This window comes from Camelina sativa, chromosome 18, assembly GCF_030686135.1.
Source record: "Camelina sativa cultivar CO46 ecotype springtype chromosome 18, ASM3068613v1".
Taxonomy (NCBI): domain Eukaryota; kingdom Viridiplantae; phylum Streptophyta; class Magnoliopsida; order Brassicales; family Brassicaceae; genus Camelina; species Camelina sativa.
The window spans coordinates 17,262,229-17,285,222 of NC_141897.1; the positions used below are offsets into that span (position 1 = coordinate 17,262,229).

General features: G+C 39.8%; 3 protein-coding genes, 1 long non-coding RNA gene and 2 pseudogenes across 7 annotated transcripts; 2 read left to right on the top strand and 4 right to left on the bottom strand.

Moving 5' to 3' along the window:
* Nucleotides 1–1,390: 1,390 nt before the first annotated feature.
* LOC147923012 (uncharacterized) lies at nucleotides 1,391–2,221 on the bottom strand. Its single transcript, XR_015588766.1, has 2 exons — nucleotides 2,085–2,221; nucleotides 1,391–1,784 (listed from the first exon to the last, which is right to left on the bottom strand). It is a non-coding gene; the product is annotated as an uncharacterized LOC147923012 (long non-coding RNA).
* Nucleotides 2,222–2,971: 750 nt separating this feature from the next.
* Nucleotides 2,972–6,094, top strand: LOC104761544 (putative GTP diphosphokinase RSH3, chloroplastic; annotated as a pseudogene). The gene is made up of 6 exons (XR_015588767.1): nucleotides 2,972–3,975; nucleotides 4,063–4,251; nucleotides 4,349–4,809; nucleotides 4,911–5,069; nucleotides 5,155–5,498; nucleotides 5,585–6,094. The product of XR_015588767.1 is annotated as a putative GTP diphosphokinase RSH3, chloroplastic (transcript).
* On the bottom strand, nucleotides 6,045–8,003 carry LOC109124861 (transcription initiation factor TFIID subunit 9). Of its 2 annotated transcripts, XM_010484641.3 has the most exons (4): nucleotides 7,877–8,003; nucleotides 7,501–7,647; nucleotides 6,729–6,996; nucleotides 6,045–6,463 (listed from the first exon to the last, which is right to left on the bottom strand). In XM_010484641.3, the coding sequence occupies exons 3-4, from the start codon at nucleotides 6,987–6,989 to the stop codon at nucleotides 6,176–6,178; spliced, it is 549 nt and encodes a 182-aa protein (XP_010482943.2). In that variant the 5' UTR covers nucleotides 6,990–6,996; nucleotides 7,501–7,647; nucleotides 7,877–8,003; the 3' UTR covers nucleotides 6,045–6,175. The 2 variants fall into 2 exon arrangements, with proteins under 2 accessions (XP_010482943.2, XP_010482942.2); XM_010484640.3 differs by lacking the exon at nucleotides 7,877–8,003 and having other exon boundaries at nucleotides 6,729–7,005.
* On the top strand, nucleotides 7,732–10,223 carry LOC104761546 (E3 ubiquitin-protein ligase SPL2). Its single transcript, XM_010484642.3, has 7 exons — nucleotides 7,732–7,941; nucleotides 8,063–8,619; nucleotides 8,882–8,980; nucleotides 9,075–9,236; nucleotides 9,328–9,449; nucleotides 9,650–9,769; nucleotides 9,855–10,223. Exons 2-7 carry the CDS (start codon nucleotides 8,263–8,265, stop codon nucleotides 10,129–10,131), a joined length of 1,137 nt encoding a protein of 378 aa, XP_010482944.2. The 5' UTR covers nucleotides 7,732–7,941; nucleotides 8,063–8,262; the 3' UTR covers nucleotides 10,132–10,223.
* LOC104761545 (nuclear transcription factor Y subunit A-5-like) lies at nucleotides 10,170–12,348 on the bottom strand (annotated as a pseudogene). The gene is made up of 5 exons (XR_015588768.1): nucleotides 12,130–12,348; nucleotides 11,341–11,647; nucleotides 11,063–11,251; nucleotides 10,803–10,976; nucleotides 10,170–10,710 (listed from the first exon to the last, which is right to left on the bottom strand). The product of XR_015588768.1 is annotated as a nuclear transcription factor Y subunit A-5-like (transcript).
* A 1,353-nt stretch (nucleotides 12,349–13,701) lies between these two features.
* Nucleotides 13,702–21,436, bottom strand: LOC104761551 (uncharacterized). The gene is made up of 8 exons (XM_087497868.1): nucleotides 21,353–21,436; nucleotides 20,720–20,806; nucleotides 19,896–20,381; nucleotides 15,213–19,854; nucleotides 14,878–15,070; nucleotides 14,406–14,527; nucleotides 14,197–14,280; nucleotides 13,702–14,095 (listed from the first exon to the last, which is right to left on the bottom strand). The coding sequence occupies exons 1-4, from the start codon at nucleotides 21,434–21,436 to the stop codon at nucleotides 18,661–18,663; spliced, it is 1,851 nt and encodes a 616-aa protein (XP_087353994.1). The 3' UTR covers nucleotides 13,702–14,095; nucleotides 14,197–14,280; nucleotides 14,406–14,527; nucleotides 14,878–15,070; nucleotides 15,213–18,660.
* Nucleotides 21,437–22,994: the final 1,558 nt, after the last annotated feature.

Genomic DNA, 22,994 nt, shown 5'->3' on the forward strand with positions numbered 1-22,994 from the left:
ACCCGAAAAACCGGATTCGGGTTAGGTACGAATTTGCCTATAAAACCCTATTGGGTTCTATTTTCTAATACCCGTGGGTTCGGGTTAGGGTCGGGTAATACCCGGTACCCGTTTGGGTACCCATTAAACCCAAACATATAAATACATTTATAATATTTATCATTAATATAATGCAATACCCCAAAATTATGATTATAATTTTGAATATTTCATTTACTTTGATACCTAAATATCAAAAATAATCAAAATATCTAAAATATTTTGTTATGTAAGTCAAAATTTAACTAAATTTATTTAAATTTAATTATATTTTTTTGGGTACCCGGTAGTTCGAGTACTAATCGGGTTCTAAAATTTGTAACTCAAACCGACCCGAACCTGATAGTATCCAAACCAAACCGAACCCATATATCTAAAAATATCCAATGGGTTTTATTTTTCTAAACCCGTTTACCCGAACCCGAATGGGTAATACCTGAACCCGAATGCCCAGCCCTAGTCAGGGGTATGACAAGAGATATATTCTTGTATTTTATTTATGTTTCAGGAAGAATTTGAGGAAGGAGGAATTCTCTATGGCAAGAAAGTCTTTGTTTTTGGCATTGCTGAATGTAAGATATGTTTGCTACCTCGTTGTGAGATTTTTGTTCTTATCTTTTAATCACTTGTCTTTGGCACTTGTGTTTTCTTTCTAATTTGCTTCTCTAGTACATGCATGTTTAGTTAATTTTTCTCTTCTTATGGTTACAGCTGACATCAAAGGAATAGTCCATGTCCCATCAGTTGTTGCTGTAAGTCTCTCTATTAACGGTTTGCTTGCTATCACTGATTATATTACAACCATTCCTCTATATAAGAAATATATTCTATATTTTGCAGGTTGAATCACCATTTCCGCCTTCTGATAAGCTAGGAGTATAATCGGTTCAGAGAGTAGAGGAGGAAACATTCCAATGAAGCATATGAAAATGGAATGAGTTCCTTACATTCCTTTTGAAAAAGGTACCATGGTGATGAGATCTTCTCGCATTTTGGATGTTTATTACCGGCAGTTAGTATATTGCTTTTGCGTTTGTTCTTCTTGGAGAGATAAACAAGTTAAGAGGATGAACTTTCAAATTTTTATCTTGGGCTGTACGCAGAGGAGGTAAGAAACATGTTGCATGGCATCATCACATATCTACTACTTGTAGTGTGATGAGTTAGGTAGCCTTTTTTTTGCACTTTCCTTTCTGCATATAATCTACAAGTTATGGTGTAGTCAATTAATTATGCTTTGTACATTTATCTGCAGATCTGCTCTCAGACATTTGAAGGAAGATCGTATCAAGAAGTTCGAGTGTTCCCTTCCTTGGGAGTTTAAATACTCTACTACCAGTACTAGTTAAAATTTGTAAAAGGAACCATTTATAAAGCACATGGCAGACTATTCTTTAATATGTATGTGGGTACACAACAACAAAATCTAATGTCTCTTCTTTATTTTTTTGCAGATTTCTATAACCCGTTTGTGGAAGATGAACTTGAACAGAGGACTGAGGTCGACATTTTGTTCCCCTCTGAACCGCCAGTAAGTTTTTTTTTTGGCATTTAATAAACATTGTATTGGAAGTGGCAGTCTTTGATAGGGGCCACTTTAATCTTGGGTATTCTCGTTTTAAACGTTCAAGTGGGAAGGGAATATCATGTCTAGTTTTTGGGTTCTTTCCAAAAATCCTTCCGGGTGTCATCTCCCTTGGCATAACAAGCATTTGTTGTTTGAAACAGAAACGTAGAGAAGAAATCTTATAAGATGAAAATTTGTAAACATGACATCATATATATAGTCTTCTCGATTATCTAAACATGATGAACATTAAAACAAAGACAAGTAATCTAACAAGCAATCCAGTTTCCTATTATAATCCAAGTCATTCAAATCCCCAGATCAGAGAACAAGCTACGTAGATATACAAACACCCAGAAAAAAAATCAAAACCCAGAAAAAATCAAAACCCAAAGATCAAAAATAGTCAATTTGTTTCTAAAACCCAAAAATCTAAAAGAGAAATAGACGGAGAGAGGGAGAGAGAGAAGAAACAAACCTGAACTTGATTATATCCTTTGTAGCTGCCTGGTTAATCATCCACTAGGGGTAACCCATGAACTCGAAGATGAGAGGAGAGAACCAGCTGCCTGGTTCACGCCGACGAAGATCCAACCCTCAAATCACGATGAAGGTGTGTTTTGAGAAAAAATCAAAGCATTAATCGGTTTATTCATTTTGATTGGTTTACAGATTTTTGGTTATTTTAACCGGTTTAACCATTTGACTCAATAAAAATAGAATTGATGGTTTAAATGGTTAACTATTACCCATTACAACTCAACTTGTTTGATCCACTAAACCAATTAACTCATTAACCCATTTTATTCACGAACTCATTAGGATAAATTTTGTTAACTCATTAGAGTTCATGAGTTGGATTGAGTTGAGTTGATCCATCAAACTTGACCCATTTTGACACAAATATTGGGATTCCAAATCGAGAAGATAAAAAAATTGGGATTCCTCATCCACAAATAGATTCAATGAATAAGAAAAAATCCCAACCAGACAAAATAAAACATTTAGAATCCTAACGGTGGATTCCACTTCGGACCAATTGCTGATTTTTTTTTCCCAAATAATTCTAGATATTTTTTTAAAAATACGCAAATATATAGGTATTTCGAGATTATTATCACAATTACAACTTTTAAATTCGGGAAAAAAGTTTAGTGAGTGTGTAAAGAATCAGATAGAACAAAAAGTACCCGAAAATGGTTTATTTATAGATTTATGGATAACGACATTACTAAAATAACAATCAGAGTCAGTAGTAATCCTCTGGTTAAACAGAAAGGGTAATTAAGTAAATTCGTTATGCTCAGCTTCGCCTCGATTGCTGGATTTAACGGGCGAATAAGAACACCACCAGACTCCAACGATAGATTATTTTGATTTCTTTCTTTCTTTCTTCGGAAATAGAAGAACAAAATTTCTCAATTTCTCTCTCACAATCTCTTTGTTTTCTCTGATTTAATTAGGTTTTCCCCCTTTCAATTTCGTGTTTTGGAATTGTATATGCTTAGATTCGATTTGTTCATAGATCTACTACGATTTTAAAGCTTTCTAGGAAAAATTTCTTCGTTTTCTCGAGAAATTGACGAAGCTTTTGGAGTCAATTCCGAGATTTCTTACGATTTTCGAATTTGATTTCTTCCGAATCAGAAGAACCAGAGAAGAGAGCTTCAATGGTGGTAGCGACGACCATATCGCTTTACGCCAGTCCAGCGAGCACTGTATGCTCTACAGCTCACCAGATCAACGCTCATATCTCTTGTGATCTCGATCTCAACTCCAGGTCTTCGCCGGGGTCTTCTTCCACGTCTTCCCCCACAATCGGAGGTCTCTCTTGGCTTTTCTCCGGCGCATCCGTCAAGTCATCTTCCTCTTCCTCCTCTTCGTCGCATCATCCGACGGTAGGAGATGAGCTGGCTTCGATACGCCATGATCGTAGCGACAATCGGACCTTAAGCGGCTCCTTCTGTTTATTCTCCGAGCAAATTCATCGATTCATCTTCGTACCTTAAACGAGATCATCATAGCCCTATCTCGGTGCTTCACGGTCCGATCTCATCTAGCAACAGTCCTCCGATGAGGATTTCACGAGATCAGAACTTAGATGGTGGCTCTGCTCTCCGTGTGGGATCTAGCAGATTGTTCAATGGTTTCGTCAGGAAAGCTATTGGCTCTTGTGTTGATTACGATACAGACTCTGTTCTTGTCGATGAGCAGCTACCGTTCGCCATGGACGATGGTTTCGAAGGAGAGAGAAGACAACCATATGCTAGGGATATTTGCTTCGACGTTCTCAATCGAAACACAAAATCTTCCAAGATGAATCTGTTGTCAAAGCTTTTTCCGAAGCTGAGAAAGCTCATAGAGGACAGGTGTGTGATTGTGAGGAAGAACTTAAACTCACTAACTTGTCAAATAATTTTGGTTTTCGATTTTGCTAATTGATGTGTTTGAATCAGATGAGAGCAACTGGTGATCCTTACCTACAACATTGTGTTGAGACTGCAATGTTGTTAGCTGACATTGGAGCTAATTCGACCATTGTTGTTGCTGGTATTTTACATGATACTTTAGACGATTCCTTCATGAGCTATGATTATATTCTCAGAACTTTTGGATCAAGAGGAGTTGCTGATCTTGTGGAAGGGGTAAGTAAAGATACAGCCATGAATGTGTTTCAGCTAAAAGCTTGTTTTATGGTTGAGACTTGAGATTTAATTGGCTTCTTTCTTCTTGTTGCATTAGGTGTCTAAGCTGAGCCAATTAAGTAAACTTGCTCGGGAAAACAATACGGCATGCAAAACCGTTGAAGCAGATCGTTTGCACACTATGTTTCTTGCGATGGCAGACGGGATAGTTGTGCTTATAAAGTTAGCTGATCGTTTACATAACATGATGACGCTCTATGCTTTGCCGCCAGTGAAGCAGCAAAGGTTTGCTAAAGAGACTCTGGAGATATTTGCGCCTTTGGCTAATCGTTTAGGAATCTCTAGCTGGAAAGTTGAGCTTGAAAATCTGTGTTTCAAGCATCTCCATCCTGATCAGCAGCATGAGATGTCCGCTATGCTTGAGGATTCATTCGATGAAGCTATGATTACTTCTGCGATTGAGAAATTGGAGCAAGCGCTTAAGAAAGAAGGCATTTCTTACCATGTTCTCTCTGGACGACACAAAAGCTTGCATAGTATCTACTGCAAGATGTTAAAGTAAGTTCTCATTTCCTCTTTATTCGAAAGTGCTTGTTAGTTTATCAGTTTCACTAAGATAATGGAGAGAACCAGAATACTGACACTTCATTTTATGTCAGGAAAAAGCTAACCATGGATGAAATTCATGACATTCATGGCTTACGTTTGATTATTGATAACGAGAAAGATTGTTGCAAGGCTTTAGGAGTAGTTCACAAGCTATGGTCTGAAGTTCCTGGAAAGCTGAAAGATTACATATCTCATCCCAAGTTCAACGAGTAGGTTCTGCAAACCGGCTGTGCTTATAATGAAGCAGGCTACTTCATTCTCTAATCATCTAAGTTTGGGCTTTTGGAATTTTAGGTACCAATCTTTGCATGCAGTAGTAAGGGGGTGATGGAACTATTCCGCTTGAAGTTCAAATACGCACAAAGGAGATGCATTTGCAAGCTGAATTTGGGTTTGCAGCTCACTGGAGATACAAGGAAGGTGACTGCAAACACTCATCATTTGTGCTTCAGATGGTTGAATGGGCAAGATGGGTTGTGACCTGGCATTTTGAAACCATGAGCAAAGACAAATCCTCGATCTGCTCTTCAGAGCCCTTGTGCAGTTTCCCATCTCACGCTGAAGATTGTCCATTTTCTTATAAGCCTAATGGCAACCAAGAAGGACCACTCTATGTCATTGTAATTGAAAATGAGAAGGTTAGTTAATCGTAATCACCTTCAAATTCTTCTCATTGAGGATGTTTCTTTGATTGGAGTATAATTTGATAAACCTGAAAATGCAGATGACTGTGCAAGAGTTTCCTGCGAATTCCACAGTTTCGGACCTGTTAAGCAGAGCATGACCAGGGAGCTCGAGATGGTCAATGTACAGCATCCCGGCAAAGGAAGAGCTAAGGCCAAGACTAAACCAGACACCTGTAAGTGATCTAAAATGCAAGCTGAAGATGGGAGATGTGGTGGAGCTGACTCCAGCCATACCTGACGAATCTCTGACTGAATACAGAGAGGAGATTCAGCGGATGTATGATCGGGGGCTTGCGTTTTCACGCCCTCACCGTGCAGCTGCTGGGACCATGGTTGGCTGGGGAAGCTAACAGATTCAGAATCTGAGATTCTCTTAATTACCTTTGTTCATGTATATATACTATAGTTGCATATATAGTAATGCTTCAGAAGATTTGTTGTATCTTTGGTATTGTGATTTCCACACAACAGTGTATATATATATATATTGCTCATATGTTCTACGAAAACTGACTCTGGTCATTAATATATGATTCTCTTACATTCTACTCCTTTGATACCACATATGGTCATTAATAATAATTGTGCTACTACATTTTGATACATAACATAATAAACTTTTTGTGTATCTACTTATTGGGTCTTCTAGAGAGAGGGAAAGAGACTCGTTGGGGAGTTTGACCTGGGAGGTCTGATGTTTGTTGTTGCTGCTGTTCTTGCCAGGACTGTGCAGGATCTGTCATTTCTTCATCATCCTCAGTTTCTTCAGGTTCTGTGGAAGCTGACTTCCTTGGTATCACAAGCTGGTAGTTTGGGCTCAGCAATGTGTCCTGTTCAGGTGGGAGAGGAACACCCGGTCCTGCTATCGATTTTGGCAAAGGGATCTTGTTCCTACTTGCAGCAAGCTCTAGCAGAACCTAAATCAAACATCCAACAACAGAGACATCGAGATTCCAAAATCAAACGACATGAATTTAGCAAGCGAAAACATTTGAGGTTCTCCGTAATGCAACTTATGTGGCAAGAGGGTTACTGTTCACAAATCGTAACTAAGGTGATACTTCCCTAATGATCATTCACATATCAGCCAGCTAACCAAATGACTCTGGCCATATAATATCTCTCTCTTTCTCAGACAACAATCTCAAGAAAATGAAACAAGGAATCGTCAACAACGCATACCTCTCTTGGAGGTGGCTGTGAGAAGCTGAAATTAACTTTGGACTGAATAGCGAGCTTCACATCATCACAGTCAATGTTGGATTTGCTAGCATGCTCTGAGTATACCTGAGCATCTGTCAACACTTCCACCACATACCGGTACCATAGCTCCAGAAACTGGTGTATCACACGAGGCTCGTAGTCCTCCACACCCATCGACTTAAGCAGAGATTTCACAATCTTAGCATCTCTAGGTACATCCTCTTCACCTTCTCCGGCCATGTTTTCCCTAAACAAACTTAAAAGTAAAGCCACAGAGTCAATTACGCACCGTTCTTATACAGATGTTGCAAAAAAAACACAAGCAAACGTCAAATAGGAAATGACCATCCCATCGAGAGCCAAGATCTTTGCGAGTAATTAGTATCACAGAGAAATCCTAATGAGTGATGTTACAAAACCAAAACCTATATAAGTATCGAATCCTAATCAAGCCAAAACATCATTTTACTTCTTTCAGACATTTCATCAAACACTTGGTGGACATATATCAATTTGTGATTGAAACTACAAACAGAAAAAAAAACAAAAAAAAAATACCAGAGAGCTAAAATCGATTCTATCTAGTTCGTCAATTACATTTTCCAGAAAAACGAAGACTAAACCAAAGTAGAGAATATAAACTAAAAATCTCTTCACTTTAATCTCTCACGGGATGAAACCCAAAAGTTTAACAACAAAGAACAACAACAACAAAAACAAAGAACTTGTTCTGTAGACGATAATGGCGTACCTGTATAACTGCCGAGGAAAATTTTGGAAGATGGAACTGTATGAAGCGATCTCTTGATCTTTGAAAGAGAAGAAGAAGAAGAAGATGCGCTCCGGGATTTTTTTTTTATGGCTTTGTGATTCAGGTCAAATGGAAAGCCCTTTAACGCTAATACAAGTTGTTTTGGTATAAGCCCAACAAGCTAGCCCAACAAGCTAGACTTTTACAAGTTTTTGCTCAAAAATATTTTTTGAACAAAAACAGATAAGAATTAGAGTTTTCACGAATCAAAAAAACGAAGATAGAGATATGAAAGACACAAGAGGAGATTTTAACCTAGCTTAATCGATAAGTATCCAAACACGAGTTTTCTATACCATAAAGAGGCGATAAATACCTAATGAAACAGATTTGGTGGAGCGGCGATGGCAGAAACACGATGGAGGGAGGTTGATGAAATCGGTGACCAATCTCTCTCACTCTTCTTAGATCTGCTCTACTTATGGTTCTGGTTTGTAAATCTGACATAACGTTGAGGGTAAAACTGGAATAAACGTAAACGCTATTTATTATTTGCGTTTAGCGGATCCGAGGAGCTGAAATGGGGGTAATTTAGTCTTTTGTTGTTAACTCGTGCATAGACCCATTTAAGACCCAAATTAGAAACGACCGTCATATGTATATATCTTAAATACCGATAATAGCCTCATCTCCCTCTCTCTCTCCTCTTCACTCGTCGTCCCGTTGTGCGTGTCTGCGTGGAAATTTTGTAAACTTACCATTATGTCCTCGCCGGAGCGTGCCATTCTCAGTCTACTGCTTGACCTCGCTCTCTCCTTCGACGGCGCAGTCCTCGGAATTACTTTAGCTATTAGCGCCGTCGGTTCTGCTATCAAGTGTGCATCCACCAACGCCGCCTTTAACAAGATCAAAGATGCACCCGAAGTCTCCGTCGCTGACCTCCGATCACTTCTTCCGGCGGCTGAAAACAAATCTGAGACTAACGACCACGGGACCAGCCCTGATCAGCGGCTCGTTGTGGTTCGCGGATTCGTCAGACCGAAGATTTCCGGTGACGACAACGTGTTAATCTCGTCGGAGACTGGAGATAAAGCTCTTATAATCCAGAGAACGCAAACGGTACACTTACTTAAACACACCAATTTATTTGAAACAGTTTTGTGAATTTTGCTGCATACAAATTGCAATTGACCTAATTTTGTTTTATGTTTCTTTCAAAAGGGATGATTTGGTTCATGATTAGATTTTAATTGTGATTGATTAAGTTACCATCAATATTATGTGATTTGGTGCTGCTGTGATCATCTCAGAAGGGAAATGTATGTTTTGGGGGACAAGTGAAAGCCTTTTACTAATAATGTCTTATCATTTTTGTTTACAGTATGTGTATAGTGGATGGAAGAGATTGTTCCACTCGACTGGTTACCGGTTTATGTTGGAGAGGTCTATGCCCAAGCAAGGAGTTGATTTTATGAGAAAGGTAAATTTTGTTTGCCTTCACTCTTTAGCAGCTTTCAGAGGTTTCATTCAACTTTGGCTCTCTATCCATGACTAAAATCGTTTGCTTTGTGCAGGTCCCATTTGTCATTGTAGGAAATGATCAACAATCGCAGTCTAGTTATCTCCTTGTTAACATGGATGGTTCAAGGCAACCTCTTCCGCTTACCACTGTGTATAATCGTTTGCAGCCTATTAATTCTTCGTTTCTTCAAGCCTTTCTGTTCCCCGAGTATCCTGTGAGTATTTTTTTGTAAAGAAAGCTCTGGTTTTGAGAACCTTGTTCTTGGTTACTTCCTTCCTAACTTTTGTAATTCTTTCTCTTCCAAGGTCGGTCTGCTTGATGTAGAGAAGATTTTACCAGCTGGGAAAGATATAACAGCTGTTGGCTTCTGCAGTTTTAAGAATGGAGTTCCTGAAATCAAATCGTGCCAAGATCTTCCTTATTTCTTGTAAGATTTTATCTGGATACTTTCTTTTCTCTTGTCAGTGCCGAAATTATATATCTGCCTGCTAGCTAACTCAAATTACTACTTCATCTTCTTCTTTTTGTTTTCTCAATCTCTTGATCATTTGACAATACTTAGTCCATCGTTGCAAAAAAGGCTCTATTTCTGTTCATATATAAATCTTGGTTCTATAATCTTTGCAGATCGGAGATGACCAAGGACCAGATGATAGAGGAGCTTATGGATCAGACCGGCTTAATATTCTTAGGCAGTGTTATCTTGGGCATTGTGTCTGTTGGCATCCTTAGCTATGCTGCTGTCAGGTACTGGAGTTGTGTTAGATCAAATATAGTTATAGATCTGGGCAATGTTTTGATACGAAATCTGTTTAACTGTCTTTATCTTCAGGACCTGGAATAGATGGAAACTACGGAACCATCAGAGAGAGCTGTCACAGAGACCAAGTGAACCCATAGTCGATGATGAACCCGAGGATGCAGAGGAAATCCCAGATGGACAATTGTGTGTGATATGCGTGACAAGAAGAAGAGTACCTGCGTTTATTCCCTGTGGACATGTAGTATGTTGCAGGCTGTGTGCTTCAACCGTTGAACGAGAGTTAAACCCTAAGTGTCCAGTTTGTCTTCAGAGCATTAGGGGATCTATGCGTGTATATTACTCCTAGTGACTCTTTTCTCATTGTATCTAAATAGGGTAACGCAATTTGTACTCGAGAGAATCCGAAATTTTCAATTAACAAAAATAGTTTGACAATGATTTAAAAGTTCTTCAAGCCACTCTATATAGAGTGTGAGATTGCAGAGGATATGGAAAGCAAAGTTTTTAAAGGAAGAATATTTGTAAAGAAACCGATAAGAATAAGTAGCCAAGGATGACTTCCCGTCATATATGATCACCAGTCGCCGGAATTTGTCGGAGTTCTCCCGGAGCAAGATCCTTCTCAGGTACCTCATGTCCCTGACATGAGAGCTGAGACATGGTGTGTTGATGGATAACCTGAGAATCTGAACTGAGGGTTTTGGAACATGTTGATACGGTTTAAACTGGAGCTCGGTGTGATTGAACTAGAGCCGATTCCGCTTCCACCACCGCGAGGGCTCTTAGAGAAATTCTGTACATTTGCCATTTGAGAAGAACACAGAGAGTTTGATGATTCTTGAAGCTTCTTTGTATTGAGGAAACGTCCACCGGAGCCTCTAGCTCTCTTTAAAGCATGAAGATGGCGAGACTCATGTAGGTACGGCTACAGAAAAAAGAAAACAAAACTTTGTTACTCACTCCCGAATTGCATCGAATCATTTTAGGTCTTCTTCTGAGTGAAAAAAAGATTCATACTTTACGGCATTTGATGAGTTTGTTCTGAGCTTCGAGTTTAGCACGGTGCTTCCTGCGACGGAGGATTGCATGATACTGTTTCGCATTGACAAATATTGGTTCATTCTCTTGAACGTTATGAGGCAATGACACTCTTGAAGAAACCAAACCCATCATCTCTAAATGTGGCAGCACCTGCACAAAAAGATTTTCAAATTAACCAATCAATGCACCAACATCAGTTCAGAATTGTGAAAGCACAAGGCTTCACAGAACATTACCGTTGGTGTTGATGCATATTCATGAGGCAAGAAACCATTGAAATGTGATGTTTCAGCACATTGAAGAGAGACCAAGGTGTTTGACCACAAGTAGGAGGAGGAAACACAGAATCTTGAGAAACCATAGACGAGGTGTGGTAGTTGACTTAGTATATCTTTCAATAGGCTTTCCCGAGTTTCCGATGTAACCTGCATCAACCAAAGACAAGAAGAGAAACCCATTAGCGTTTTTTAGGCAATGCGATTAGTGTTCAAAAAATCAGTTAAATTTATTTGACCTGAGAGATTGGTATTAACAGTGCTGCATCCATAACGGTTACGTTCTTCAAAGCTTGCAACTTCACCACCGCCGCCGCCACCTGATTCTCCTGTAGATTGTGTTGAGGATGAATCTTGATCTTGCAGCTGCAAACTCGAATGTTTGATTCCAGGGAATTGTGTAGTAGACATCATCATATCCTTTGTCAAGGTGAAAGATTCAGATCCTTGGATATTTGAGTTTGTTGGCATTGAGTTTCCCCAAGATGAATCTTTCCTTTGATGAAACACTTGCATTGTCTTCAAATCTTCTTACTTCAAAAATAGCTAAATGTCCAAACCAAACAAAGTCCAATCATAAGTCAACAATTTTTTACCATGATCCCCAAAAATCAAACAAACCCAAAGAGAGAAAATGAAACCAAAAAGATCATAAACACACAGATTCCAGGTTCAATCACATAGTAAGATTGCTAAATGATCTGAAGGGTTTCTAAAGATTCAAACTTTGAACATGGCTAAGAACTTACACATACATGCAAACACAAAGAGAGTGAGAAGAGAAACAGAAACTGAAAAAAAAAAATTATGGGATTTGGAATAGAAGGAATCAGCTTATCTCTTTTGAACTCACTGATCCAACCAACCAAACAAACAGAGTTTTCTCTCTCATCACTCAAAAATTGAGTTTCTTTTTTTAAAGTTTTGTAATTACATCATCAGAAGTAAAAAATGGAGCAACCAAATCATAACACACTACCAAATAAATTAAGCGAACAAGAAAGAGAGAGCGAGAGAGAGAGAGAGACCTTTGGTGTTTTGGATTTGGTAAGAGATGGAGGGAAAGAGAAGTTAAGTAATCAGCTTGAGATTATGATGATGATGATGATGATGCAGGTTTCCTTCCTCAGAACATGGCTGTTTCTTTCTTCTCGCTTCCTCTCTCTCTCTCTCTCTCTTCTTCTGTCTTCGCAAATTGGGTATTGGCTATCGCTAGGGATGTCAAATTGATTAACTCAACTCAGTTTAACTCATTACCTAATGAGTTTAGATTAAATGAGTTCATAGGTTGACCCAACTCATTTAATCCTATAAACTCATTCAATTCTATGAGTTCATACATTAAAACTAAAGAGGAAGTACATCAAATATGTCTTGTGCTTTTTTCTTTATTCATTCACACAAAACAAAAACATAAAACAAACCCACAATAACAACAATGCTCATTAGATTCTAACTTTTAAACACACACAAATTAAACAGGAAGTATACGACGATGCTCCACACTCTTGTATACGACGATGCTCCACACTCTTCTTAGAATGAATATTTGAGTAACATGACAAGCAACTTCGACCAATGATCGCTGACTACAAGTAGATTCAGATGTTCAAGCTGATTGAAGTCAATAGCAACACTAAACACAGACGACTGCACACGTGAAAGAGAGTAACAAAGACAAACTAAGCTTCTCTTCTCTCTCACTCAAATTCATTCAAGCAAATAATTTATGTTGATCATGAACGTACCAGAAACATAAAACATAGTCAAGCTTTCATATTGAGTAGAAACAAACCTTGGGTTTTGAAAGCTTCATTCATGTTCTTTTCCACTCGAAGTTGGGTTTTCCCGAATTACAACTATCTCGTCCTTCTCATCTACATCATAAAAACCAGATTATACGAAGCAAGACAGCAAAATGGCATCAGAATGACAACTCTATATACACGAGCATAGTCAATCAAATAACAGCAACACACACGTACACAACACACAAATTTTGTCTCATACCTTCATCTTTAGTCGGATAACCATATAGCCAAGAACGAGTACACAATAAAGCTTGGACATTGCTAGGAAGGAGACGGTTTCGATACTTATTTATTACGTGAGACCCAATGCTGAAAGAAGATTCAGAAGCTACTGTTGTAATGGGGATACTAAGCACATCCATTGCCATGTATGTTAGAGCACCAAAGCGTTGTCTATTTTCTTTCCAATACTACAAAACGTTCAAATTGGGATAACTTTTCATGTCTAATTTTGGGATAACGTTCAAGATTTCCAATACTGCCACTTGAACACGAGTCGTTTATAATCAAAGCTTTAATATTCTCTGTTTGTGCAGCTTGTATGTGTGTTTGACTGGAAGTATACCAAACTTCAGGTGTGTGTGTTTAGCGTGTTTTTGTAACGAGCAAAACTTGGATTTACTTGTTCAATTAATTTCTCACTGCACTTTCCCTGTTTGTTCAAATTGCATGCATTTATTCACTGTTTTGAATCTATCTTAACAATTTGTTGATGATCTGATTGAAGAGGAAGACATAATCGAAAGAGATACAGGGCAAGTTGAACATAGCTTAAAAGTCTTGAAACAAATTAATTGGAAGAAAAAAAACATAGCATTCAGAGGTAAACAACACACAAACTGCTAAACACACTCTCAATACAACTCTCTTCTAGTCATTAAAAGTGGCAAGGACAACACACAAACTCAATACCACCAACCAACTAAGGACATAAACATGGTATATTAAAAAGTCACAACACTTTTGTCGTCTACTTGTCCATCTCAACATGTTTAACTTCAAGGCACATGTGTTGTGGTCTTCCATCCCTCGTTTGCCTTATTATGGATTTGTACTCGGCACCTTCACGAGTCTTGAAACTTAAGTAGAAGATTGCATTGCCCGACTTCAACTTCAAACTTGACTCTATGTCTTCCTTTGTTTGTACCACCACTTTCTTTATCTCCAATGGGAGATGATCCACCTGCAAAACAAAAAAGCATGGTTGAGAGAAGACTACATACATGAGCCCAACCAAACAAATGAGTATACTCTCACTTCTCTAGGCTATATATTTTTCCTCACCATGTGATAAATCCACCTAGAGTATGCAGCAACTTGAGCATATAGATGAAGCCATGCATTCTGTTGCAAATCCGAATCATTAACCTGCATTTGAAACATTTTGAGCATTTTTAGTGGAACAAGGTGTTCTGTGTATGTCGATCGGTGTGTTGAGCAGATGATCAAATAAAAGGAAATAAGTAAAAAAAGTTCATAGCTAAACAACACACCTCATAGAAGTGTAGCTTATCGCTTCCTGTAAGTGCATCATCATCTAGCCACTTAGGCATCACACCAGTATAGAGCACGTCTACACCATTTGGGTCCCATTAGGAACCGCTTTCTCCAGACCCTAGAGCAACAATTTATAGAAGATTATTAATTGAATTGGTGGATGGGAAACTAGCATAGACAGAAACAACAAAAACAATTATGCATGTAACTTGTAAGGTCATGACAAAAAAACATGCATACATGAAACATATACAGACGACTTGATATTTTCACTCATAGATTAGGCTTATATAGTATAGAGCAGATAATTAAACACATGGGAATCCTAAGGGGGTCAGAAACATACAAAATATTTAAGACGGGGGTAGTAACAACAACAACAACAACAACAAAATCAACAGTTCAAAAAAACGATAGCTAATAAAAGGGACATGGAAAATCATATTTAGACCATGTTAGTTAAGTTACCTGTAGGTCTGCAATAAGTGGTGATTAATCTCAAGTTCTCATCATTCCTCTGAGAAGAATGCCAGATACAGGTGTCGATACTATGAATAGAACCGTTGGCTGGATCACAGGCATCCAATGTCATAATATATTTGACATGTGAAACAGCTCGCGGAAGGAGTTGGGTAACAGTCAAGAACTGTAAATTAGTCCCCTACATACAGCCGTGGAGATGTAAAATTAAAACCAAAAGGACAGTAGAAATCCACAAAAGAAGAAGAAGAAGAGGAAGAAGAAGAAGAAGAAAGGGTCAGGGGTTGGTAGAATAAGAGCAACATAGAGTCATGAGTTGTTACCTATTATGAGCCAAAGCCTTAGCACCAGCTCTAGTAGTAACCCCCGTAGCTATAGCTCAATAACAAAGAGAACAAAAGAATTGAAAGCTTAACTTCCTCTTAACCCAAGCCTCTTTCTAGAGAATTAGGTTAATTGTTTGGAAGATCCCTTCTTATTGATCTTTGGATCTCCTTATATAGAGAATCCTTACACCGACTTATGCTAATTAGAAAAGTAAAAATACCAAAACTTTAGTCTAACAATAAAAGGAAATCTTAATAACCGACTAACAAGAAGCTTTGGGCTTCCTCCTATGATACGTAATACCATATCTCGTATCATTACTTCCCTCCTCGACTAGGAGCTTGTCCTCAAGCTCCAATTCCGGGTAAGCTTCAAACAACTTTGCCGCCTCTTCCCAAGTTAAATCATCAGCCTCATCCTCAGTCCACTGTACTATTACTTGACGAATCCCTCCCCTCATTCTTGCCTTAAGTAGACGCAATGGTGTAGGCGGAACCACACGACCGTGAAGAACTGGAGGTAATGTCGCTGCATCTGTGGGGCGTTCTCCCTTGTGCTTCTTGAGTAGTGAAACATGAAAGACATCATGAATCTTTGTCCCTTTAGGTAACTGCAGTTGATAAGAAACAGAACCAATGCGAGCAAGGATTTCAAATGGACCATAGTATTTTGGAGACAGCTTGGTGAAAGCTTTTTTTGATACTGTTAATTGGAGATATGGCTGAATCCGTAGCCATACCCAATCCCCAATATTGAACTCAAGGAGCCGATGATGCTTATCATACGAGAGTTTCATACGTTGTTGAGCCTCTAGCAACCGTTGTCTTGCTAGTACGAGAAACTCATCACGCTGTGCTAAGGCCACATCAACAGCTTCCACACGCGAACTCCCTGCAGTGTAGTCCAAAAGTTTCGGAGGTTCTCGTCCATAAACAACCTGAAACGGTGTTGCTTTAAGACCTGTGTGGAACGATGTGTTATAACAATATTCAACCCAAGGAAGCCAAGAGAGCCATTTTGACGAAGAGTCTCCCGTGAGACAGCGAAGATACATCTCCAATGTCCGGTTAACAATCTCTGTTTGCCCATCGGATTGAGGCCGGTAAGCGGTGGTGAAACAGAGGTCTGTCCCCAGCAATTTAAACAACTCCCGCCAAAATAGACTTCGAAAGATCTTATCACGGTCCGTAACTATTGTCTCTGGAATCCCATGAAGGCGAACAATATCGCGAAAGAAGGCTTGGGCCACCGAGCCCGCTGTATAGGGATGACTTAATGCAATGAAATGTGCATATTTTGAGAACCTATCAACAACAACCAGAATGGCCGACTTTTTGTTGACCTTTGGTAGAGCTTCAATGAAATCCATTAGATATATCTGACCAGACCTGAGTTGGGACTTGCAACGGCTGTAGTAATCCTGTAGGCTGCAGTGTCTCCCACTTGTTTTTCTGGCAAACCTGACAATCTCCAACAAAGTCTTGTACTGTTTTTTTCCAACTTTTCCAATAGAAATCTCGTCTTATATGATCCATTGTTTTCTGGACACCTTCATGACCAAAATTATGGAATCCAGACACGACCTCAGGGACCAAGTCAGATCCAGATGCAAGGTAAGCGCGATCTTTATGGAAAATCAATCCATCACACACCGCCCAAGCATGTGGCATCTCCCCCCGAATAATTTGATCTCGCAGTTGGGCTAACTCCTCTGAGTTTTCCACCTCTGTTCGTAGCCTCGCTAAGATCCCTTTATTTGAATTACTGATCGCACAAATAGCACACACATGCTCTTGGTCTTCCTCATCTTGTCGGGATAGGGCATCAGCCACCTTATTAGCCATTCCAACACAAAATTCAACCTTAAAATCAAACCCTAACAACTTGCTTACCCAATGTATTTGTGGTCTTGTGGACAACCGTTGCTCAAGAATGAACTTAAGGCGGTAGTGGTCAGTGCGGATTAAGAAATGACGTCCCCACAAGTATGGCCGCCAATGAATCACCGCTTTAGCTAGTCCGATCAACTCACGCTCGTATGCGGCAAGCTTCAAATGTCTCTCAGCCAACTTGCGACTAAAAATGCTACCGGGTGATCATGTTGATGTAAAACCGCACCAATCCCACTACCTGACGCGTCGCACTCCACCACAAACTCCCTAGTGAAATCAGGTAGTGCTAAAACCGGCGACTCTGATAGTGCCTTCTTCAATGATTGAAAAGCTGCTTCTGCTTCACTAGTCCAAAGAAAACCAGTTTTACGGAGTAAGCTGGTTAATGGGGCTGCAAGTATGCCATAACCGCGGATGAACTTGCGGTAGTACCCTGAGAGTCCTAAAAACCCACGAACCGCTCTTGTCGACGTTGGAGTTGGATATTCTTTGACGGCAGTGACTTTAGCATTATCAACTTTGACGCCCTCTCCCGTGATGACATGTCCCAAATAGCCGACTTCTCGTTGTCCAAAGGAATACTTAGCATGTTTCAGTAACAACTTATGCTCCCGTAAACGGCCAAAAACCCACCTCACATGTCTCAAATGGTCAGCCCATGAAGCACTGTAAATAAGTATATCATCAAAAAATACAAGAACAAATTTCTGAAGAACTTCCTGAAATACCGAATTCATGAGGCTTTGAAATGTTGAAGGCGCATTCGAGAGTCCAAATGGCATAACTAAAAATTCATAATGCCCATGATGTGTTCGAAATGCCGTTTTTTCGATGTCAGTGTCGAACATGCGAACTTGATGATAGCCCGAAGCTAAATCAAGTTTAGTATAAAAGCGAGCCCCATATAGCTCATCAAGAAGCTCATCGACCACCGGAATGGGCAACTTGTCTTTGATTGTCACTTTATTCAGATCTCTATAATTTATGCAAAACCTCCACGAATTATCTGCCTTTTTCACCAGCAATACCGGCGAAGAGAAGGGTGAAGTACTCGGTCGAATGACCCCGTGTTGCAGCATGTCCCTACATTGACGCTCTATTTCGTCTTTTAACAAGTGCGGGTACCGATAAGGACGCACAGCCACCAGATTTGCTCCTTGAACCAGACGGATCTGATGGTCACAATCTCGCTGCGGTGGCAAACTGGTGGGCTTTGCAAACAAGTCCCCGTACTCAGCTAGCAACCCTCCCAGCTCCTTGAAAGACTCACTCTTGGTCAGAGATTTTGAAGGTAGTGTAACCTCTTCTTTCTTCCCTAATAAGCCATTAGTCGTGAAAATCTCTTCTTCTGCCTCAAACCAGTTTTCAAGAGTTCCACCATCATTCTCGATGGCATTGAGAACTACCCCTTGCTTCTCGTTTTGGTGACCTTCTCTTTGCCATTTCACAAGACTATTATTGTGTTCAAACTCAATGGTCCGGGCTGGTCCATCCCAAACAACACGTCCACGCGCATTGAGCCAACGAATTCCCAACACGACATCAAAACCGCCTAGGGGTATTGCAAAATAATCTGCCTTGAATTGGTGTCCCTGTAAAACCCATCAACTTGACACCTTCCACCATCTGCCATGGAGACTGATCGACCAGGGCGTCGGAGTATTGGAATTCCCAACTCTTCGGCCACACTACTTTTAATAAAGTTATGTTTGCTACCCGTGTCCAATAATGTCCAACCGGATCCATTGGCAATTTTAGCATTCACCTGAAATGTGCTCCCTGTTTCTTCCCCTTTCATAGCATGAAGAGAGACCTCCATCTCTTCCTCCCCATAATCATCAGCCGAATCTTCGTCGTCGTCTATGGTCTTGATGTGGAATAAAATCGGTAGACATTTATGTCCTGGGGTGAAAATCTCGTCACAATTAAAGCAGAGTCCCTTCTCTCTTTTCTCTGCCATCTCTGAACTTGTCAAACGCTTGTAATCTTTCTTTTTCGGCAAGTTCCTTGATCTTTCCTGCTTGGAGACTACACCCACAGACTCCACCTCTTTAGTTAATGGAAATCCTCGATTCCCCATAGTGTTAACTCTAGACATTGGTGTCGTATAGCGTGTGGGCGGAGCCAGGTGTCCTCCAAAGGTTCTAATATTTTTCTCACCCTCAATCTTATACTCATTGTCTCTTGCATACTTCATGGCTTCAAAGATTGTTTCTGGGCAAAGATACTCTACCTCCTTACGCAGGCTGTCTGTTAAGCCGGCACAAAATTGCCACAGTTGTTGATCTCTAGATAACTTTGTTTGTCGACCCAAACATTCTTCGAACTGGTTACAATACTCGTCCACCGTTCCTGTATGTCTTAGGTTGCACAATTCGCCCACTGGGTTCACCGAATCTGCCTTGCCAAACCTGCTTTTGCAGATTCGTTTGAACTCACCCCATCCAAGACGATGTTGGATCAACCTTCGCAAGTTTTGATGCCAATGATAGGCTTGTCCTGTTAACACAAAAGTCGCTTGCCTCACCTTAGCATCTTCATTGTAAATCCTCTGGTCCTCAAAGTAATCCTCACACTTTTGAATCCACTCCATGGCATTGGTGGAGCCATCATATGGTGGGAACTCTATCTTGGACGGAACCACCGTATATCCAACAGAACCAGACCTATCTCCTAAGCCTTTCCTCGGCTCAAATTCTCCTCTGTTTCCCAGTTCTTCTGTTTCACGGTATCTCCATGCGGAGAATCATAACAATGATCTGTAGCCACTCCCCCGATCTGACTCACGTTCCAATCTCCTCCACCATCAGACCTGCGGTGGCCCCGTTCTCCTCCTCCCGTACGTCGTGACCATGATCCCGCAGAGTAGGTTTGTTGTTGGACATGGTTAACAACCTTTTTGGACGATGAACTGACTCCTTCTTCTCCCTTCCCTTCCTGAAAGGTTGTAGTCAGCTTATCACCCGACATAGGTTGTGGAGATGTCTGCCCCTCCAAGCCTCTCCTTGACCCACCTTGTTCTTTTCGGACTGAATCTTCCACGACCAGGTTCTGCTCCCGTAGCTCTTCTTGAGTAGCCACTGTGTTGGCTATCGCCGCTTGTTGAATGGTTATAGCCTTTTGGAGAGATTCCACAGTCTCGCTCATCGGGTCAAGTCTCTCATAGATGTCTCTCTTAACATCATCAATCTTCGTATTCATACGCTCCATCTGCTCCGTCAACTTTGCGAGGTGTTCCGCAATCTGATTGTTCTCACCCATTGAATCAGTTGGCTATGATACCAAATTGTTATGAGCCAAAGCCTTAGCCCTAGCTCTAGTAGTAACCCTCATAGCTATAGCTCAAGAACAAAGAGAACAAAAGAATTGAAAGCTTAACTTCCTCTTAACCCAAGCCTCTTTCTAGAGAATTAGGTTAATTGTTTGGAAGATCCCCTCTTATTGATCTTTGGATCTCCTTATATAGAGAATCCTTACACCGACTTATGCTCATTAGAAAAGTAAAAATACCAAAACTTTAGTCTAACACTAAAAGGAAATCTTAATAACCGACTAACAAGAAGCTTTGAGCTTCCTCCTCTGATAGGTAATACCATATCTCGTATCATTACCTTGTGAGAATTGTAGCAATGGAGTCCAAACTTTGCTATGGATTCGTTAGCGGGAGTACAACCAATGGCTTTTATCCCACGATATCCCTACAAGCAAAATTCAGAAAAAGAAAAAAAAAAATCACAAGGACGTTTGAGAGAGAGAGAGAGACAATCAATGAATCAAAATCGTAAAAGGAAAAGATCTACAAGTTAGGGTTTTGTTATGGAAATCGATTACGAAGAGAGTTTGGAGAATCACCTCTGTTTCACATTGGGAACTTGGACCATCTTTCCGATATTTCGCAGAAGAAAAAAAAAACTAACTTTCGATAGAATGAATGGGAAACGGAGACGTACGCTTGCTAGGGCTTCTTGTAATCGCAGTTTCCTCCTTTCTATTATCTTCTTTTTTTTTTTTTCCTTTTTTCTTTTTGAATTACCAAAACTTATAATTACCAAATTCGAGTGTGAGTCTGAATTTTCCGGTTCTGTTTCCATCATCTTTTCTTGCTACTCAAGTTGGAAACCTAAAATCTATGAGCCAGCATGAATATCAAAATCCTTCTCCGCTAGATTTTGTCAAGCCCTCAAAACAGGAAAATTGTTCAGCAAGTAGAGCTGAATTTACCACCACCAGCAGATTGTTCAAACCAGTTCTGGTCCTGCTTTTGTTTCGGAACACCGAAGCTTTGGAAAATCAGATACAGTGGCATCATTCAGGTCATTCAGTGACATGATGAGGAGCATGACCCCAACAGATTCTGAACATTATAAGCATAAGATGACTCCTAACGAGATCTTCCCTGGTGGATTTCGTAATGGCAAAGTCTCTCCTAGTGTGAACAACAGAATGTTTGATCTATCTACTGATTCTTCTGCTAATCAAATGAGTCGCACAGCAACAACATCACAACAACCCATGAGAGAACAGAGTCATCAAAGCCACAGCAAACAAGCTCAGTTTATGAGGAAACTTCAATGAGAAGGCTAGAAGAACACAACACAACTCCACTCATAATCACCCTAAAGCTAATAATATTCCACCTAATGTCTCATCACCACTAACCGCAAGAAGTGAAGGAAGATCTCCAGAGCTAAAGGTAAATAATATTCCACCTAATATCTGCAGAGCTACTCTCAGACATATGGAGGAAGATCGTGTATTGCCTTAAAGTAGTCAAACTTAAAGTTGAAATCGGGTCAATTTTGATTCGCCGTTGACTCGATAACGATCAAATTCGAAGAACCCAGGTCGAGATTTTGGGTGGTAACGTTACCGTATTGCGGGGAGAATTCCAACTCCGGGACCGTAAGAGTTGCCCTTACCGGAGGAGAGGACGTCGACGACGACGTCTTCGGTAACGATACAAGAGCAGAAGCAAGGGTCACCGTGGCTGAGGGGCAAAATTGTCTTTTTCATTTCTGCTCCTTGTTACTTACTCCATGAGTTCAGTTCTTGTTCGGTGAGAAGGCCAAACAAATCACGTGTCAACAAAGAAAACAATCCGTAGGCTTTTTTTTTTTTTTTTTTTGGTAACCGAATTTTTTGGGCTCGTAAAAATTGAATCGATTAAGTTAACCAGAGAATGACTGACTCGTTACGCGAGCTGAGTTCAGTTTGAAATGCGTGTGTATCAGTTTGGTTACTAATGTGCGTCTAATCTGCCTTAGTGCATTGTCACGTTATTTACTACTTGATTTATTGTTAAGCTAATTGTAAGATTTAAGAGATCTTTTGGCCCAATCGAGGTAGCATGTTCCTATGCACAGTTGTTGTGTTTTAATCATAGTTCTTGTTCAACATATTTCCTTTCTTCGACTCTGTCTCTTTTCTCCATTGATATATTTTTTAAACTAATACTAATTATCACCATAAGGGAAATTGTTGGGATAATAACGTTCCAAACCAAATATGACAATGTTGCATAAATATAAGGATTCAAGAGTCTTAAGTTTCATCATTTACCAAAAAACCAAAGGTCTCAAAATTGAATGATAAAGTTATCTAAAATATGAAAAAGTTGCATGAATGTTGAAAATTGAATGATAGAGTTGTTTAAAATATGTAATTTTGCAGAAATTTTGCAGAAATTTTGACCAAAAAATATGTAAGTAGTACAAGACTACCACAATTAGTCATGTGCGAAATACTCTAACCAAAACCAAATCCAAAAAAATGATTTTTTTAAAAAAAGAACATGAAATCAAGTACAAGTGGTGTTACGTCCATTCTTTCGGATGATTTGGAGGAGTTGCCGTCCCTCGTCGGGTTTGTTTGTAATTTTAAGTTTGA

Bases quoted from the DNA above. Each gene is read 5' to 3' on its own strand.
- LOC109124861 (XM_010484641.3), bottom strand. From the start codon at position 6,989: ATGGCCGGAGAAGGTGAAGAGGATGTACCTAGAGATGCTAAGATTGTG. The intron at 6,464-6,728 runs GTATGCGTTGTT...TGTTTGATTTAG, and splicing joins CACAGCCACCTCCAAGAGAG to GTTCTGCTAGAGCTTGCTGC.
- LOC104761546 (XM_010484642.3), top strand. From the start codon at position 8,263: ATGTCCTCGCCGGAGCGTGCCATTCTCAGTCTACTGCTTGACCTCGCT. The intron at 8,620-8,881 runs GTACACTTACTT...TTTTGTTTACAG, and splicing joins TAATCCAGAGAACGCAAACG to TATGTGTATAGTGGATGGAA. The intron at 9,450-9,649 runs GTAAGATTTTAT...TAATCTTTGCAG, and splicing joins CAAGATCTTCCTTATTTCTT to ATCGGAGATGACCAAGGACC.
- LOC104761551 (XM_087497868.1), bottom strand. From the start codon at position 21,436: ATGTCACTGAATGACCTGAATGATGCCACTGTATCTGATTTTCCAAAG. The intron at 20,382-20,719 runs GTAATGATACGA...TTGGTATCATAG, and splicing joins ATTGCTACAATTCTCACAAG to CCAACTGATTCAATGGGTGA. The intron at 19,855-19,895 runs GTGAGTCAGATC...TCATTGTTATGA, and splicing joins ATGGTGGAGGAGATTGGAAC to TTCTCCGCATGGAGATACCG.